The sequence below is a fragment of the Magnolia sinica genome, chromosome 8 (genome assembly GCF_029962835.1).
Source record: "Magnolia sinica isolate HGM2019 chromosome 8, MsV1, whole genome shotgun sequence".
Lineage (NCBI taxonomy): Eukaryota > Viridiplantae > Streptophyta > Magnoliopsida > Magnoliales > Magnoliaceae > Magnolia > Magnolia sinica.
Window position 1 is genome coordinate 79,124,943 of NC_080580.1, and position 20,212 is coordinate 79,145,154.

At 40.4% G+C, this 20,212-nt stretch overlaps 1 protein-coding gene across 1 annotated transcript; it reads left to right on the top strand.

Moving 5' to 3' along the window:
• The first annotated feature begins 3,844 nt into the window (after positions 1 to 3,844).
• Positions 3,845 to 17,961, top strand: LOC131253485 (putative wall-associated receptor kinase-like 16). The gene is made up of 3 exons (XM_058254507.1): positions 3,845 to 4,724; positions 5,996 to 6,163; positions 16,750 to 17,961. The coding sequence occupies exons 1-3, from the start codon at positions 3,854 to 3,856 to the stop codon at positions 17,919 to 17,921; spliced, it is 2,211 nt and encodes a 736-aa protein (XP_058110490.1). The 5' UTR covers positions 3,845 to 3,853; the 3' UTR covers positions 17,922 to 17,961.
• The last annotated feature ends 2,251 nt before the right edge of the window (positions 17,962 to 20,212 follow it).

Consider the following 20,212-nt stretch of genomic DNA (forward strand, 5'->3'; position numbering starts at 1 on the left):
TGCTCAGTTGCCCCTCAATAGAATAGTGGGGTATGGGAGAGATCCCGCAGATGGCCGAGAAGAAGGACCAGATCTGCTTCGCCATATGCCTGTTAAGGAATAAGTGAGAAATCAATTCTGACTCGGCCTGATAGGACAAAAGCAAGGACACAAGGAAGCAAGATGGATGCCTATGGACTGAACTCTGTCATCCATAGGGATCGCACCTTGGAGAAGTCTCCAAAGGAATATAGACATTTTCGGTAGGAGGTTCCTGAACCAAATCCAGCTCGACCACCATTTAGGAGCTAATGAGGATCTATGCAAATTCCAGGTTGATTTTACCGTGAAGGAACCAGAGGGGTTGTGGGGCCAGAAGCTCGTCGGGCTCTCCTCTGAAGTTGCAAAGCCGCCTTGGAGGATGAAAGATAAAGCCTCATGAGGGATGATGGAGCAGGCCGAGGATGGGGGAAGAGGGCCAGCAGGCCCGAGGAAATCTCTAACCTGCAATAGCTAAATTGATGACGGAATGGGGCTGGAGATGAGCTGTTGAAGGGGACCTAGACCTATCCAGTTAGAGCTCCATAAATTAAGGTCCCCATTCCCAACATGCCACTGCACGATCCTGGCTAGGCAAGGCAAATAAGACTTGATTTGTTTCCAGAATGGGGACATGTTGCTGGTGGCATTGGACCCACCTTTAGACATTAAGTCATTTCAGAATTTAGCTCACATAAGGGTCACCGAGGGGCCCTCCTTACCCTCATATTTGACCTGCCAAGCTAGCTTCATACGAAACGCAGCAAGCACGTCTTTCAGCCTACGAACCCCCAACCCACCCTCCTCTATTGGTCGCGCCACTTTCTTCCATGCTACACAGTGACATTTCTTCTTTCCTTCTGACCTACCTTTAAAAAATTGGGCGAAGCAACGTTCAAGATCAGCAATTACCTGGGTAGGGATTTTCATGGCAGCCATAATATGAAGGGGAATACTCCCAAGAACATGCCTGATAAGAGTTAACCTGCTTGCCTGGGACAAATGACAGACATTCCAACCGTTAATTCCCTTACTTATCTTATCCAAAATAAATTGGAATTTGGTTGTAGCAATTCTGCTAGACATCAGCGGCGCTCCCAGATAGAGGATGTCCATACCTACCCTGGAGAAGCCTAGCACTCTCTCGGTGGTTCTAATGCGGCTGGAAGATCATTTCTTAGAGAACAGAAAGCTACACTTGCTGAAATTAAACTTCTAACCTGTAACACCATGAAAGGTTGAAAGAAACTGCTTGATGGTCGAGAGCAATTCCCTACTGCCGTTTGCAAAAATCAGGGTGTCATCAGCGAACAATAAGTGGGAGATAGTTGGGCATCCTCGCTGAAGTTTGAAAGGGTGGCACCACCCTCTTGATACCAATTGTTTGAAGTTCCTGGAAAATACTTCCATCACAAGGATGAAGAGAGCCGGGGACAGTGGGTCACCTTGCCAGAGCTCGCGAGAAGATCTGAAGAAACCCGCTACCTCACCATTTACGAGAACTGAGAACCAAATTTTTTCCCAACATGTTTCCATAATATCTACCTACTTTTGACTAAAGCCAAACTGCAACATAACTTGCTTGAGCACTGACCAATCCACTCTATCATAGGCCTTCTCTAAGTCCAGTTTTAGGATGATATTACCCCCTCAGGACTTTCAATCAATGCTCCTCATAGCTTCCTGAGCCATCGCGATATTTTCCTCAATGCTCCTCATAGCTTCCTTGTTCCATAGAAATCAGCTTAGGAAGGACTACACCTAGTCTAGCTGCTAGGATCTTGGAAGAATTTTGTAGATGACATTACATAAGCTGATTGGGTGGTAATCAACAAAACTGTCAGCAGCTGGGGATTTCAGAATCAAGCATATCAACGAGGACGAGAAAGCTCTTGGTAAAGAGCCTCCATCCAGTAGGAAGCAAGCTGCATTGTGAATGTCTTTACCGACAGTCGGCCACCATTCCGAGAAGAACGCTGCCGAGAACCCGTTCGGCCCCGGGGCACCATCTCTTGGGATGGCCATGGCTGCTTCCCATGTTTCCTCAAGAGAAGGCGGGGCTAGAAGGGAGTCGTTATCTTGTTGAGAGAGAATCCTGGGAATGGTTGGGAGGAAAGCGTTAACAGGGGCTAGGGAATCCGCCTTAAACAAGGCTTCAAAGAACTCAACTGTAGCTGCTTTAATTGGCCCTTGACCCAAGACCCTGATACCGTCTTTATTCTTGATAGAAGCTATGGTTGACTGCCTAATTCTATCAGTGCCTGATGCATGGAAATGTTTTGTGTTGCGGTCTCCTTCCTCTAACCAAGAATTTCTGGCTTTTTGGTTCCAAAAAACCTCCTCCATGACTTGGAGATGGGCCAGTTTCCTCCTAGCTTCCATGCTTTCTTGCAAAAATCTCTCCTCTTCGGAATCCTGGGAACGCGCTTTCGATTGCTCTAACTCATTCTCTGCTTCCTTGACTTGACTGAAGATGTTACCGAACACTTCTTTGTTCCAAAGTTTAAGGAGTTGTTTAGATTTCTTCATTTTAAGCTGCAAGTTGATCATGGGATGCAAGAAGCATTCTCCTTACCAAGCTTTCTTAATCACATCTTGGAAGGAATCGTGGAGAGACCACATGTGGAGGAAATGGAAAGGCCTGATGGTGGGCTGGAACTGGGATGGAAAGGATATGAGGAGGGGAGATTGATCAGAGTTTACCCTAGGCAGATGCTCCACTCAGAAGGATGAGAAAGTAGAGGCCCAGCTATCGTTAATGAGGACCCAGTCCAGCCTGGCCCAGACTCTTGAATTGGCTGCCCGATTGTTGCTCCAGGTGAAGGAGTTTCCTGTAAATCCGGCGTCAATTAGCTCGGATTGTTGAATGGTTGAAGCAAAATCAACCATACTAGTACTATCGACGCCTTTAGAGCCTCTTCTCTCGGAGGCAGTCGCCACGGTATTGAAGTCACCTCCCACAGCCCAAGGGCCCGCTGAATTTCTGCTGGAATACACCATATCTTCCCATAAAGATCTTCTAAGAATATTGGAGCACCGCGCATACACGATGGACAACAGAATGGGCACCCTGAAATTATGCAAGCAAATATGAAGCGATAGCATTTGATTTGAAGAAAAATTAATCGATACCTGAAGATGGCTCTGATAAAAGACCGAGATCTTTCCCCCTATATCCCCATTGGAGAGAGGAATGGAAGCCTCTCCGTTGATCCTAAAAAGGTTTCAATGGTAGTTTTCTTAATCCGAACTGTTTTTTGTGATATGGTCCACTTGAGCTTTGGATGTACCTCATTTTTGAGCTCATGCTTTACAATTATCTGGAAAAATTGATGGACAAGGTAGATTTAATACAAAAATCTTGGTGGGGCAATAGAAATTGCATTCAAAGAAGTTGCAACTGGAATTTCCCGTGCCTTGAAGACAGACGATTGCAACTTGCAAGTTGTTTTACCAATTCAAGGTGAGAGCAAAAATCAATCAATAAATAAATAAGACTCAGACTAAAACTCAAACTTAAAATACCCATTAGGGACTATGACTTGGTATCCAATCAGTCGGTAGAACCAGATGTAAAATTGACGTGGCTGACTTGAAAATGATCAAGATTGGAAGATTACAACCCTTCAACCAATGGCCAAAGATTGAGTGATTTATAGCCTATCTGTAGGGACCATCTCCCACCTACTCTCCACAGATTCATTTAGAGACAACCCTTCAACCAATGGCCAAAGATTGAGTGATATATAGTTAATTTATAGGGACCATCTCCCACCTACTCTCCACAGATACATTTTGAGAGAGGGGGAGAGAGAATTTTGAGAGAGAAAGAGAGATGGCTTTTTATCTGTTACTTCAGCTATTCTGGCTAGCAACAACAGTAGAAGCATTAGCATCACAACCTCTAGTAACAACCAAGACCGGCTGCCCCGAAAAATGTGGAGATGTTAACATTCCCTATCCATTTGGCATTGGCGATAGCTGCAACATTGGCATAGGAGGCTTCAATATCTCCTGCAACAGCACTGTTCACCCACCAAAACCATTTTTAGGTGATAATATTGAGATTCTCAACATATCATTACTGGAAGGCCTAATGAGAGTTTTAAACTATGTAAGCTACCAATGCTACAACCAGACAGGAGAAGCGTATCCCAACTTCAAAAATTGGGTCAGATTGGGTGAAAACTCTCTCACGTTCTCAGAAACCCATAACAAATTCACAGCCATCGGTTGCGATACACTTGGCATCATCTACGGCCCCAACTTCACTGGTGGCTGTATGTCATTTTGCAGTGACACTAAGAGCGTGATTGATGGTTCTTGCTCCGGTGTTGGATGTTGCCAAAACGACATCCCAAAGGGTTTGAAGAGTTTCGAGATGGATCTTAATAGTCTCTCTAAACATAGTTCAGTCTTGAATTTCAATCCCTGCAGCTTTGCTTTTCTGGTGGAGGTAAATGCTTTCAGCTTTAAAGCATCGGATGTGGAAGGTATCAAATTTTGGAATAGAAGCGAAAGGGTTCCTGTGGTGCTTGATTGGGCCGTAGGAAATAAATCATGCGAAATTGCAAAGAAGGAATCGGCCAGCTTTGCTTGCGTGAGTGAGAATAGCAGCTGCTACAACTCGTCTAACGGTCTGGGTTATAGGTGCGATTGCTCTCAAGGTTTCAGGGGGAATCCATATCTCCGTGGAGGCTGCCAAGGTATGATGATCCTTTCTAACTCTATTTATTATCCCATCTAACCCCATCTAAAAGGCAATTCATTTCTATGCATTAGATCTGAACAGTATCAAATTTTGAAATAGAAGTGAAAGCATTGAATGGAGCCATCAGAGATCAAATCCATAAGACTTCTCAAATCGAACTCTTTAAGAATAGCTATTGCCATAGTTAGCCTAATGGGTCGTTTGGCACCATGGATTATGGGGGCGATTGTTTGGCACCATAAAGTAACCGGAGGTTTCAAATCTCCTCAAAGAGGGAGTTCGAAATCCACCGTCAGTGCTGGGATTACCTCTAAAATTCTTCCAAGAGTTGCATGTGTCACCGGACTATTATTCTATTGGGTACATGGCCCACTAATGACATCCTAAAACAATTAGATGATCATTTGCGTCACTATATTTACGTTAATATGATAATCAGCACCATCCAAACATTGTCCGTATAAATCAACGGTTAAAAATCGTTGTTTAGTCACTCGGTCATGATCTTGTGCTTGTGGCCCACCTGAGACTTGGAATTTCATCACTTTCGGGCAAAGCATATATTTCAGCAGGCTTATTACAACTATTATTATGTCATACATTACATACCTCACTAATTAGAGATAAATATACATGCATAGCTACTTTTGGATTAAAGTTGATTCCCAATCCAGAGTGCCAAACACGATAGGAGAATTTCAAATCCAGAGAGTTTCAAATTTGGAGGCTTCAAATCCACACTCCCAAACAGACCCTAACGGCCTGTGCAATTGCTCTCAAGGTTGGGGGGAGGGGGAGTTCCTGCTCTTGGAAGCTACGTGAGGCCTACTTTGAAGTTTGCGAGAAATCTACCCTGTTGATCAGTTTTTCCATTTCATTTTAGGAAAGGGAAAAAAAAAAAACAGATCCAAGTGGGGAAAGAAATGCCTACTGTTCAAATCTTCTCAGGGCCTACCTTGATGGTTATCTGTCATCCAAATCATTCATAAAGTCATTCCCACTCACATGAGTTGAAAACACAAACTTAGACGGATACAAAACTCTTGCGGTCCTATGAATGTTTCAACGGTGGTAATTCAATTCCTACTTTTTCCTTTGTTGCGGCTCACTTGACTTTAAATATAAACTAGACAGTCCAAAATGTGTACCCAACCTCTGATTGCTAATATCTCTTAATAGTCACTTTGATCCAACGATCCTAACCATCCCTTGAGTGTGATGTAAATTACTGACTTCTAGCGGTTGCTTGTGATGGCTGGTTTGTAGATATCAACGAATGTGAGGAGGATCACCAGAAGATACTTTGTCAACAGAATTGTATAAATTTGCAAGGAAGTTATTATTGCTCCTGTCGAAAGGGCTACCGACTTGTCAAGGATAACACATACTGCATTGAAGACACAAATAAATTTCCGGTACTTGCGGTTGTTCTAGGTAATCCCTCAACTCCCTAGTTGACTAGGAACTAGGTCAAGTCAACTCAACTTGGATTGATATGGGCTGACCCAACCAAATAGTAAGTTATTCAGTTCTATTCCGAAAAAAAAAAAAGAAAAACTGTTTTCGAGCTTCCTCTTTATTTATTTACTATTCTGAGTTGTTCTAATTGGGTAGCATTTCATGATTTACCTGGCATCACTTTATGGGTCTTTTTTTTTGTCCTATTCTATCTAATTAGATAGAATCTCCCGAAAGAAAGGGGGGAAAAGAAAGAACTTTAGAAGTCAGCACTACTATTTTAGGTTTGACTTTATCTTACCATCATTTGTTAGTTTTCACTAACCTTCGTCACTAGAGCTAGAGCTGTATAAAAACTGAGCTAGCTTGGTTAGCTAGCTTGACTCGACTCAAAAAAGCTGGATTCAACTCGGTTCGAAAATGAGTTCGAGCCGAGTCGAGCTGATTTTTTGAGTTCTAAAAAATTTCGAGGCAAGTTCAAGCTTGCTTGAGCTCAACTTGACTCGGATCGAACCCCAACTCGAATTAAAACAATTCAGTAACTTGGTTGATGTTGCTAACCAAGTGTTTGATTAAATGATTTAACAAAGTGTTGGTTGGTGGCGAGGAAGGTATGGATATGAAACAAATACCCCTGTATCTTGATTTTGATGTTGTATACAGAGTGTTTGATGAAATACATATGAACGGCTATTGTTGTTTTACATACCGTGAAAAATTGAAGGTGCACTCCATGTGTTTGAGAAAATGTCACAAAGGCTCGAACTTGGCTCAAACTGGCCCGAGCAACTAATTGAATCGATCCGAGCTGGCCAGTTAGGGTCGAGGACCGAGTCGAGCTGAGTTCGAGCTGGGGTCAGCTAGTGGCTGAGCCAAGTTGAGCTATGCCAAGCTTGACTCGGTTTGACTCGTGTACAACTCTATTCGTCACTATATTTTCAAAATGACAAAACCTCCCATAATCATTTGTAACCATCGCCAAGAACTGGTGGCCGGGTCGAAACTAGGGCGATCTGGGGGGCCATAGCCCATTACATGGCGATGGGCCTCAACAAGGTGGAATTAGTCAATGATTCTAAATCAGTGGTGGACTCCCTTGCCAAGAAGTCCACCCCATCGTGGACCATGTAGTATTGGTGGGTCAGGATCAGATCCCTCATGGACAGAATGGAGGTTTCTATCTCTCACTCCCTAAGGGAAGCCAATGCTGTGGCGGATGGGCTTGCTCGCATGGGCAGTGGTGGCCAACTCTATACGTTTTTCCGGTCTATGCCCGAGCTTCCCTCTCTCATTGGAGGTCTTCTTTTTCTAGATAGAGTAGGATTAGGGTATTTGAGAGAATCTCAGTGCTTGTGTATTCCCCTTCTTGGTGGATGGGCCTACTTATTCCTTTTCGTTAACGGGCCCATCCTTACTATGTAAAGCTTCTATTCTTTCTATATATGAAAATACCTTTTTTGAAAAAATAAAAAAGAAGGTTTTTCAGGCTTTAAAAGAAAAAATCATTTGTAGCTGACCAATTTTTTTGAGGAACATCCAACTCACCTTAACGATGAACAAGAGACATGATATCGAGGATTTTGCCATTTAAGAGGTTGGATCACCTGATTAATGGTTCAGATTTATCAAATGGATTCCTAAAAATTACAATCATCAAAATCTTAAGTTGGCCACACCACAAGAAGCAGATGGTATGGAACACCCGCCATTAGTGTTTTTGTTTTTGTTTTTGTCTAAGACACACCTTTGTGTTTATATGATATATATCCAATCCATTCATCTTATGTGCCTCATTAGATGAAAGAACGCACAAAATCAAAGTATTCCGAATATGAGGTGAGTCATAAAATGTGAACGTAGAAGTTTTAGGTGTAAGTTTATGAGCTAGCCAACTTGAGTGTTGAATCAACCTGATCTTTGGAATCAAGTTCAAACAAGGGATGGTGTACCAGATGGATGGCATGGATTCTATGCGCACCAAGTAGTTCACCCGTGTTAGTGAAAGTAACCCTGGTAGGTATGGTAGATAGGCCAGGTACCAAAGCGTCTTCTTGCGTGGAATGGCATCATGTGAGAAGAGTTACAAGAGGTTGCTTATGACGTTTGATACGCAGGCACACACAAGACATACAGGTGACATGCTTTAACTCAAAATAGAACTGACTAGATTTTATATCCCACTGTCTTCAAGTCATGGTTATAAGATTAGATTGTTTTCGATGTCTCAAATCTTTCGGTAATAGGATCTGTCAATGTCATAGATAAATTCTCGATCTCATGAAGAAGATTCTTTTTTTTTTTTTTTCCCATGAAGAAGATTCATATTAGCTACTGAAATGTTTTAAAGGTGCTACTCGAAGGCATCGAAGGAGTTCGATACCATCGACAGGTCTTCAAGGGATTCATTTTTGAATTGGTAAGGCTAAGGTGTATTAGGGCTTTCTAAATGTTCCTAAGGGGTTCAAGGGCATAACTAGGTTTGAAGGAGATTCGAGGCTTTTTTGAATTGGTAAGAACACCATCTCTTATAATTTCTACTTTCACAGTGCATTACTCGTTGATGGTTTTTTCCCGTAAAGATTTTTCCACATAAAATTCAGATTGTTATTGTTTGGACTTGGTTGTGCGATTCCGTATACTTTGCTTGATTCCGCTCTGTGTGTTTTGACGGTTCCCAACCAGAAGTATTAGAGCTAATGTTGGAAAGTAGATTAAATTTGATAGCAAGGTATCATGACATGTAATATGAAGTTCGATGTAAAAAACTATTCTGGTAAAAATAATTTTGAATTATGAAAAGTTAAGATGAACAGCATCATAATTCAGTAAGGATTAGACTAAGCTCTCCTGGAAAAGTAACCAAAATCTATGACAAAAGAATAATGAAACAAATTAGATAAGAAAGCAAATATATCTATCCAATTGTATTTAACAAATGAGGTCCTATATAATGTTATGAGACAGAAAACTGCAACAAGTACACGGGAAAAATTTGAGAACATTTATGCAAAGAAGTCTCTTTAGAATCGCTTGTAATGAGAGCTAAAGTTGTTCAATTTGAAGATGACGAAGGAGGGTAATGTTGAGGCACACATCAGTGACTTTAATAGGTTGATCTGCAAGTCATTAGATGTGGAGGAGGCGATAAAAGATGAATATCAAGTATGTATTCTGTTGAACTCTCTTCTAGCATCGTATGAGTCATTCAAAGACTCTTTGTGCATCAATAGAACAACCATTAGCATTAAGACTATTATCTCAGTCATTCAGTTGAAGAAAATGAGAAAAAAAAATGGTGATGTGTGTGCTTCTAAATATGCACTAGTTACGAGAAAGAGAAATTCTGAGCGGGACAGTGGATCTTCACGATTGAGATCCAAATCTAAGGGCAAGGGTAAAGGCAAGTTAAAGTGCTAGAATGAGGTATGACCGGGCACATGAAGAATGATTGTAAGAATCCTAAGTCAAGAAAGGATAATTCAGAGAGTTCTTCCAGAGAGGCCAACACTATGAAATCTAGTGAGGAGATGAATGGTAGTGACAAGCTAATCACATCAAATTTTGGATACTTCAACGCAGTGGATTTTGGATATGTGGGCTTCATAACACATGACACCTCACATGAGTTGGTTCATTAGTTCTAATGAGTGCGATGGTGTCCATGTATTTATGGGCAATGATAATGCTTGTAAAGTAGTTGGTGTTGGATTGGTGTGAATCAAGATTTTTGATGACATGGAACGTATATTTATCGAAGTGAGACCGTTTCTGAGTTGATGAAGAGCCTGGTATCTCTAGGTGCACTCGAGGCACTTGGGTGCAGATTCACCAGATTCGATCGCGTCCTTAAAGTTTTAAAGGGAGCACTCATAGTCGTGAAGGCGTAAAGGAATGAAAACCTTTACAGGTTGATCTAGAGTACTTATTTGGGTGGAGCTGCAACTTTTATAGCAGATTTCACATCTGCACGTATGTGGCATGCACGCTTGGGCCATAAGCAAGTGGGGCATGAATGTACTTTCTAACCATTGTTTAATTCTAGTTTTTAAAAGTATTGATTTTTATATATGTAAGCATTATACATATAATAAACAATCAAGGTTGTCTTTTAAATTTGAAAAATATATTTATAAGGGGGTTCTAGATAATATACATTCTGATGTATGTGGATTGTCACTCGTAGTTTCTGGCGAATGATCGTCATGGTTTATTTCATCCATTAACAACTATTTCAGAAAAGTGTAGGTTTATTTTATAAAAAATAAACTCGATGTTTTCACTAACTTCAAATAATGAAAGGCAATGGTTAAAAAACAGTCAGGAAGAAATGTAAAAGTGTTAAAGACAAATAACGATGGTGAATTCATCACTTATAGGGAATTCAATCAATATTGTAAGGATGAATGGATCGTAAAGCACAACACAATAAACCACACACCAGACCAAAATGGTATGGCTGAGCGAATGAATCGAATCTCTTGAAGAGGGCTCTGTGCATGACCAATAATGTTGGGTTGGGCAAGGAATTGTAGACTTAGGTCATTAAAACAACATGTTACTTAGTGAATCGATCTCCTTCTATGGCCATCAAATGTAAAATTCTACAAGAAGTGTGGAGTGGTCGGCATGTAGACTACTCGGGGTTGCGAGTATTTAGTTGTGATGCTTATTCTCATGTACCGTTAGTTGAGAGAGATAAGCTGGACCAAATGGCTAAAAAGTATGACTTTATCATCTATGTAATGGTGTGAATGGGTATAAGCTATACCATCGGTCACACAAAAAATTATCCTTAGTTGTGATTTCAAATTCGTCAAAGGATCCTTATTCCGTAAGGATGAGTAGAAGGAAGCTGAAACGTTAGTTGTGCACATTTAGATAGACAGGGATGAGATACAGGCAGAATACTGAGACGCAAACAGAGGTATAGGAGCAGGTGGTGCAGCCACTTATGAGAAGGAATCCGCCAACAGATCAAAGATTACTGGCGAGATATAAGGATGACTCAAATGTTGTATTTGCTCTCATTACGGATGAGGAGGATTCGTCTACTTTCTAAGAGGTTCTTGACGATGTAGATGTTGAAAAGTAGAAAGCAGCGATACATGATGAGGTGGACTCCTTATACAAGAATGAGATGTGGGAGCTGGTAGAGCTTCACATCGGCCGAAAAGTGATCCGGTGCAAGTGAATATTCATGAAGAAATATGATAGGTACGTGGAAATGTTAGTAGCGAAGAGATATGTTAAGAAGGAAGGTGTTAACTTCACTGAGATATTCACTCCGACGATAAAGCACTCATTGCCTAATACAATGTCGAGCTGCAACGGATGGATATGAAGATTACCTTCTTGCATTAGGATTAGGAAGAACAGATTTAGATGAAACAACCAGAAGGTTTTGAAACACAAGTTGCAAATAACAAGGTTTCTAGGTTAAAGAGGTTTTTATACGGCCTGAAACAGTCGCCTAGGTAGTGGTATAAGAAATTTAATTCTTTCATATTGAGTCAGATATTTATCAAGAGTGAATATGATCATTGTGTCTATTACAAGAGACTGAGTGATGGGCGGTTCATTATCTTGGTTTTGTATCTTGATGATATGCTAATCGTCAATCATAGCATGTCTGAGATTGACATATTGAAGACTCAACTAATAGGGACATTTGAGATAAAACATCTAGGGGCTGTAAAGAGGGTTCTCAGCATTCATATATACAAAGATGGAAGAGGAGCGAGATATAATTATCTCTAACTGAATACCTTAAGAATGTATTGATGAAGTATGAGATGGACAAGGCAAAGTCGATCAATATTCCCTACGTGGCTCATTTTAAGCTTTTTTCTAAACAGTATCTTAAAATAGATGAAGAAAAGCATGATATGTCTCATGTGCCTTATTCAAGTGTAATTGGTAACTTGATGTATGTGACGGTCTGTACAAGACCGGACATTTCATATGCAATGGGTGGTAGTTGCAAATACATGTCTAACCCCATCAAGCACCACTGGAAGGTAATGAAATGGCTAATTCGATATATTTGAGGTATGCAGAACTGCATCTTAACATTTAAAAAATCAACGAAAAACTTAGTAGGTTACGCGGATTTAAATTACGCGGGCAATGTGGATTTAAATTATCCTAGCGGGTGGAGTGATCAATTGGATGTCAAAATTTCAGTTTGCGGTGGTTCTTTTCACAACTAAAGTCAAGTATATGGCGATGACAGAAGCATTCAAGAGTGAATTCCACTGGCATGCTTACTGAGGTGGTTCCCATATAGAAGTTTAAGTTCTATACAACTTCTCTGGGCTTAGTGAAGACTTAAATGGAGGACGAAGTGTGCGCAAGAAACGATGATGAAAGATATGATGGAAAGAAAATTAGATATGGTGATAGATAATGAGTTATGAAGAATAAATATTGAAGACATGGTGGAGATTATTGTTGATGTGTCAAATTTGTCAGTAACAGGGTTTGTCGATGTCATCGATAAGCCACTTCATGCCATTGAGCAGATGTCAATGTCATCGACGGATGCTCGATCTCATTGAGAAAATCTAAAAAATCCATGGTGGCTCCTAGAATGTTTTAGAGGTGCTACTCGATGGCATCGAAGGAGTTCAATGCCATTAACAGGTCTTCAAGGGATGTTAATGTCATCGAAGGTCCCATTAAAGATGTGCACAAAATTACATAAGTGCGCAAGTTGTTTCCTATTCTGATTGTGATAATGTATATATGTGGTGTAATTGGGATACAAGCAAGGCTAAGGTATATTAGGGCTTTCAAAACATTCCTAAGAGGTTCATGGGTATAGCTAGGGTTTGAACGAGATTCAAGGCCTGTTCGAATCGGTAAGAACACTCTCTTGTAATTTCTGCTTTCATAGTGCATTACTCGTCACTTCGCGTCGTGGTTTTTTCCCACAAGGGTTTTTCCATACAAAATTTGGATTGTTCTTGGCTGGGCTTGGTTATGTGATTGCTTTGATTTCGCTTTATGTGTTTTTGCATTCCCAACATAGATTGGTCAAAGAATCCTAGCATCTGATTCTTGAACACTTGTTTTTGGAAATAGGACCATTGGAATTTTTTAAGTTAATCATCCAATGTATGTCCATCAATCTAATTTTCAAATAATCAAATACTCTTAATCATTAGTTCATGACACATTTAAAGTACTGGTTTCCATAATTTAGAGTGTGACGTTTTTAACACACCCACCCACACCACATGGGCACACTCAATCCCTGTTCTTAGTGTTGAAACAGGGACTGTCCATGTCCACAATGTTTCTTGTTTTGTCACTTCTCATTGCTACATGGCATTGGTACATGTCATTGCAGATCACACAGGCTCATGTGAGTGGATTGAGTACTACCCCCACTAGGACCTAGCTAGAGATGGACGGTTCAGTCAAGGGATATGTGGGACCCACCATGATATATTTGTTTTATCCAAGCCATCCTTCCATTTTGAAAGATCATTTTAAGGCATCATCCCAGAAAGGAGGCGGATCAAAGGCTCGAGTGGAACCCACAGGAAGTAGTGGTGACAATGTACCCTGCCATTGAAACCTTCCTAAAGCCGACTTGATGCTTATTTGCTGTCTAACCCGTTCATAAGGTCACATAGACTAAGATGAAGGGAAAGCAGAAACATCAGCTTGATCCAAAACTTCTATAGCCCCGAAAGCTTTCAATTGTATGTATTCAATCCCCACTTATTCTTGTGGTGTGGTCCAATTGAGAATTTGATCTGTCTCATTTTTGGGCTCATAACCTCAAATGATTTTGCAAAAAGGGTGGATGACATGGATAAAACAAAGACATTAAGGTGGGGCCCACAGATCTGAAGTAGGGAAGAGTGTGAAGAGATAATGAGAAATATCATCGTCGACCTCAAGTGTGTAAAACCTTGAATCCATAAGGTGTAAGGGCTCTTGAATCCATGAGAAATAAAGAAAAAACTTGAAATAATTTTATTAACGTCTTTTAAACGAAATTACAATACTTTAAATAAAAAGACGCAAACCCTAATATAATTCGGTTAAATCAAGATTTACCTGAAATAGTAAAATTTATTAAAAATAAAAAGTTTGAATTTAACTTTTGCCACATGATTCCTAACATAACAAGAAGTAAATCCTAAGAAGACATCACATATTAAAACTTTAAGATGAAAGAGATATATCCAATTTAAAACTTACAAAAAATAGTACGTTTCTCAAATAAATAACAATTTTGAATAGGAATGAGTTGTTTTTGTATGAAACAGAGTGGATCAAAAGTTATGACCGTTTTATAGTTCAAACTTCGAATGACAATTTCTCTTTCAAATGACAAATTCTCTCGATTTGGAAGACCCTGAGGCCTAGTTACGCCATGCCCTATGAAGGATTGGGGGCAGAGCTAACAGGCTACGTCCACTACCATTCGGGCTTCTTTTGGTTCATCTGTGCTAGGAATAGGTTTGTGGCATGCTCTTTATCAAGAGCCCTAGCTAACAAGATTGTCCGTCTCTAGATAACTCCTAGTGGGGATAGTACCAATCCCCACCCCCTAGCTTTCTCTCTTCTAAATATATGTGTTAGATCCATACTATCCATCAATATTTCTAGATCATTCTGGAGAAGAAGCCAAAAAATGAGGCACATTAAAAGCTCAAGCGGATCATAGCACAAAAAAGCAGTGGGGATTCAACAAAATACCATTGAAACCTTTCTAGGGCCAACCGTGAGTTTTATTTGTCATCTAGCCTGTTCATAAGGTTACAAAGACCTGAATGAAGGGAATTTGTGCCCCAAGAAGTTTTCCATGGTAGGCATCAATTTCTACTTTTTCCTGTGGAGTGGTCTACTTGAGCTTAGAATCTGCCTTGTTTTTGAGACATATCCTAGAATGATCTGAAAAATGGATGGATGGTGTAGATTTGAGAAATACATCATTGTGGGCCTCACTTAAATTTTAAACCTCAGGAAATTCCATTACTTGTTGTGTGGTGCAGCGCATTCTGGGGGGAGAAGAAAGCGGGAAGTGTTGACATGTGAAACTTCCCTGGGCTCATCATGATGTATGTATAAGATCCATCCAAATTTCCATGTTATTTCAGGGCATGAGACATAAAAGAGGCAGATCCAAGGCTCAAGTGGGCTACATTATAAGAAATAGTGGAAATTGGATGCCCAACATTGAAAACTTTTTGATGCTAAAGAAAGCTCTGATCAAGCTGATATTTGTTCTTTCCTTTCATCCATATCTGCATGAACTTATGAATAGGTTAGATGGCAAATAAAACTCATGGTTGGCCCTAAGAAGGTTTCAATGGTAATTCGTTCAGTTCTCATTGCTATCTATGGTGTGATCCACTTGAGCTTTCGATGTGCCATATTTTTGTGTTCCTGCTAGAATGATCTGGAAAAATTGATGGACGGTGTAGATCTAACATATAAATCATGGTGGGGCCCAAAAAAGTTCCACACATTAAAACTTGTGTTGTGTAGTAAGCAATCTATTCGAGAGAAAAAAATCCGTGTGTTTTGTGAGCTGGTGTCACTGGGGATGACATGGACCAATGAGAAGCGATGGCTCGTACTTTTGGTCCGCACTCTAATTTAGAGGGTTTAATTTGACCACTAGCATGCCTCATGTACAATTTCTATGAAATTTCTCAGTGCCAGTGAATCATCTTTCACATGCTGCCAGAGTATTGGGTATCCAAGGTTAACCTAAAAATCTCCCTCTCTCTCTCTCTCTCTCTCTCTCTCTCTCTCTCAATACTCTTCTCGGGACCTCCTGTCCTCTCACAACTCTCCATCTCTCTCACGACTGCCCTCCCTCTCATGACTATCTCTGGTTATGGACCACTATCTATTGACTTTTCAACAGTCCAGATCATTTTCTACAATCATTGGACGGTCTAGATAGTTGTCTATGCACTTGTAAATGTTTGAGATTGTTGTGGTTCATATCACTATTTAGGGACTTTTGAACGGTCTATGTTGCTTTGTACCGTCACTCAACAATCCAGATCGTGCCCGCATCCCACATCATTAGACAGTCCAGACTGCTAAATACCATAGACTTTTGAATGGCCTAGATCACTTTCTTCCATCATTGGCCAGTCTAGATTTCTATCCACAGACATTTAAATGGTCCAGATTGCTGTTCACTATTGTTGGACAGTCTAGATCATTGTACATAGGCGTTTAAACAATCCAAATTGTCATCCAATATCATTGAATGGTTCACATTGTTGTTCAAGGATTTTTGAGTAGTCTAGGTTCTTGTCCACCGTCACTTTTGAATAATCCAAATCACTTCTATACTTCTATGGGTATAATGGTATTTGTATCATTTCAATATGAGGGTAGGTATTTATGTTATTTCACATTTATGGGGGTAGTTTTGTCATATTAAACAAATTATGGTGACAGACAGTAACAAAACTGATGGAAGATACTAAGATAAAAACCCAAATATGATGCTCACTTGAAAAGATCATCAGGTATGCATGTTACGAACTTACTAGTTCACATACTTTGGAGTGTCTATGCAGGTGCAGGTATCAGCACGGTTTTCTTGCTTTTACTCGTTGGTGGTTCTTGGTGGTATTGGACATGGAAGAAAAGAAAGCTCATCAAACTCAAAGAAAAATTCTTTCAACAAAATGGTGGTTTTCTATTAGAAGAAAAGCGTCAATCATTTGCTGAGACATTCAAAATCTTTACTAGAGAAGAGTTGCAGACAGCAACCAATAACTATGACAAGAGCCAAATAGTTGGCCAGGGCGGTTTTGGTACAGTTTACAAAGGAATTTTGCGTAACAATAAGATGGTTGCTGTTAAAAAGTCTAAAATAGTGGATAAGACCCAAATCGAGCAGTTTATAAATGAGGTCCACATCTTGTCTCAGATCAGCCATAGGAACATTGTGAAGCTCTTGGGTTGCTGTTTAGAAGAAGAAGTTCCCATCTTGGTGTATGAATTTATTTCCAATGGAACACTCTCCCAGCATATCCATGGCGAGGGCTATGCATCATCAATTTCCTTTGAAAACCGTCTAAGGATTGCAGCAGAAACCGCAGGGGCACTTTACTATTTACACTCCATAGCTTCCACACCCATATTTCATAGAGATGTCAAGTCTTCCAACATACTTTTGGACAATAATTTCACAGCGAAAGTGTCCGATTTTGGAGCTTCAAGATTGGTTCGGCTGGATCAGACTCAGGTAACGACGTTGGTGATGGGGACATTCGGATACTTAGACCCAGAGTACCATCAAACAGGGCAATTAACAGCAAAGAGTGATGTATATAGCTTTGGCATAGTTCTTGTGGAGCTCTTGACTGGTGAGAGACCTATTGCTTCCACTAGATCCCAAGATCATAGAAGCCTTTCCACATACTTCATCTCATCGATGAAAGAGAATCGGCTCTATGAAATTTTAGAGGATCGAGTTCGAGATGAAGGAGGAAAAGAACAGCTCATGGCAGTTGCTCAGCTTGCTAAGAGATGCTTGAAACGTAAAGGGGAAGAACGGCCTACGATGAAGGAGGTGGTGGCAGAGCTCGAGGGGCTAAGGTCCCATGAACATCCTTGGGAACTGAACAACCATGAAGAGACTGAGAACTTGTTAGGTGAAACTTCACAAGGTTATGCTAGCAATGCAACATATGAATATAGTGTTGATAGCCACATACTATCAGCATTAGAGATCGGACACTAGCGTTTCTTTTTTGTTAAGAATATGCATGTATTTATTCCTATTTGTTTCAATGGTGATTCCTGAGCATGTATTTTGTCTCAAGGTCGTTTGGCAGCATGGATTTGAACTCCCGTGGAATTGAGTGGTTTTAGCTGGAATGGAATCAAGTGGATTTGAAATCATAGCTTTGAAGTGGGAGTTTAAAAGGTGTTCTTTTAGAGAATTTGGGATTCCTCTCAAATCCAAATCTCTCCAATTCCCAAAAAACAGCAAATTCTTACAAATCCCTTGGATACCACACTACCAATTTTTATTTTTATTTTTTTGAAAAAGTTTCTTTACACTACCAAATTTTATTATTATTATTATTTTTTTTGAAAAAGATGTACATATATGCCTTTCAGGTGGGCTCCACAAAATATCGGGCCTCACCTATCATATCTCCTAAACAACTAGCACAATAAGGAAATAACAAAGGGCTGCAGCCACCCTGAAGAAGAAAAGCTTGAGCCAGCCTCTCCTTCCAACAAAGAGACAAACCCTGCTCCACTGATTGGGAGACATACAAACCCACAGCTAGATGCTACTACCCTGCCTGCATATACAATCTGATATCACGGCAAACCCCAGCAGGCAAAACTCTGAAGTAACCCGCTCTTCTTATTGATCTGAAAGATATCCCTGCAGCTCTGAATCCGCTCTGACCGAGCGCTGCGCGGGACCCACTCTCCACAACACCAGCAAAAAAACATGACAACCTATATGGCCACAACTGCCACCCAAAAAAGACACCACTTGCAATGATCACAGCCACCTGAGCTTCCCCTGCCAAACATCCATTATCTCCCAAACAACAATTTTAACACCAGGAACCTCCAGCGCTAGAGGCCCCGCATCAAGCTTCGAGAGGAATGACCCAATGCACAGAGACCTCACGGAGAATTACCCTGCCCCATTCCAACTGCTGCTAAGGGAAGATTCCGCAAGCAACCCCATGAGTTGGACTCTAAAGGGAATTGATATATAGCATACTCTTCGATTCCTAATATGGAAACGAGTGTATGCACATCAACCGATGTAATTCTAAATAGTGGCTGCCTACTGTAATATGATATTTGAATTTTAATTAATGTGAGGAGACGTGTCTTGTACCAAGGGACATATTGTTCATCTATTACATGCGTTGTAAGATGTGGCTAATAACATTGAAACTTTAAACTAACTTTGAAAGTAATATTAAAATACTAGGAACACCTTGAGTGTTTATCCTTTTGGGTAATTCTTTCAAAATTTTCTTCAAAAACTGTACAATCTTTTAGGTGGGCACCACAAAAGAGGTGAGGCTCATTTATTGTTTAACACCAGTGAATAGCACAAAAAATAAATATACTTAGAGAAACTAGAGCCACGACAAGAGGAGAACAAAATCAATAAACAAAGCCTAGCAGTTCACTTCCACAGCTGATCCAACCACTATAGAAGCAGGGACAGCAGCACAGCAACAACCTCAGTGATCATTCAGGCCACACTTCACATTTGGCTAGCATTAACTGTTAGGAGAACGGCGTAATCACACAAAGATGAATCTAGGATGGTAATCAGATAGAACTAAGCAAAAAGAAGAAGAAGAACACAGCAATTTAACGTGGAAAACCCTCTCAGGAAAAAACCACGGCACAAAGCGACAAAAATTCACTATGAAAGCAGGAATTACAAAGAGAGAAGGCTTACCCAATTCGAACAACCTCGAATCTCATCCTTGCTACACTCCTTTGAAACCTTAGAACTATTTAAAAACCCTTGGAATCCCTTTAGAAATACCTCACAATCCCATTTACACCCATATATATAGCCTTGGAAAGAATCTCAAACGAAATTAGAAACATATCCCGCAAATCCACAGTTTTGCGTAAAAAGTGCGCAGAATCCTGTTGATGCCATCGAAGGCCTTTTGATGGCATCAAACTAATCTTGTCAATGGCATCAAACTCACACTTCAACTGTCCAGCGATAAAACATGAAAATTCGAAAAATCTCGATGGGATCGAGCACTGTTCGATGCCATCGAAGGTGACATTGAATAGACTGTCGATGTCATCGATAGACCGTGTATCTGACTAGATTTAAGACATCAAATACAACAATCCCCACCATGCCTTTAATCTTCAAACGTGTAGTTCCTTGTCTCTTCTCTTATCTCTGTCTTGCATCATAGCTTCATCAATGCTTCTCGTGCATACTCCATCTTCCTTTTATGTCATTGCCAAGCCCAGAGAAGTTGCACAGACTTGAACTTCTCCGTAAGAACGAAC

Bases quoted from the DNA above. Each gene is read 5' to 3' on its own strand.
- LOC131253485 (XM_058254507.1), top strand. From the start codon at position 3,854: ATGGCTTTTTATCTGTTACTTCAGCTATTCTGGCTAGCAACAACAGTA. The intron at 4,725-5,995 runs GTATGATGATCC...GCTGGTTTGTAG, and splicing joins TCTCCGTGGAGGCTGCCAAG to ATATCAACGAATGTGAGGAG. The intron at 6,164-16,749 runs GTAATCCCTCAA...GTGTCTATGCAG, and splicing joins GGTACTTGCGGTTGTTCTAG to GTGCAGGTATCAGCACGGTT.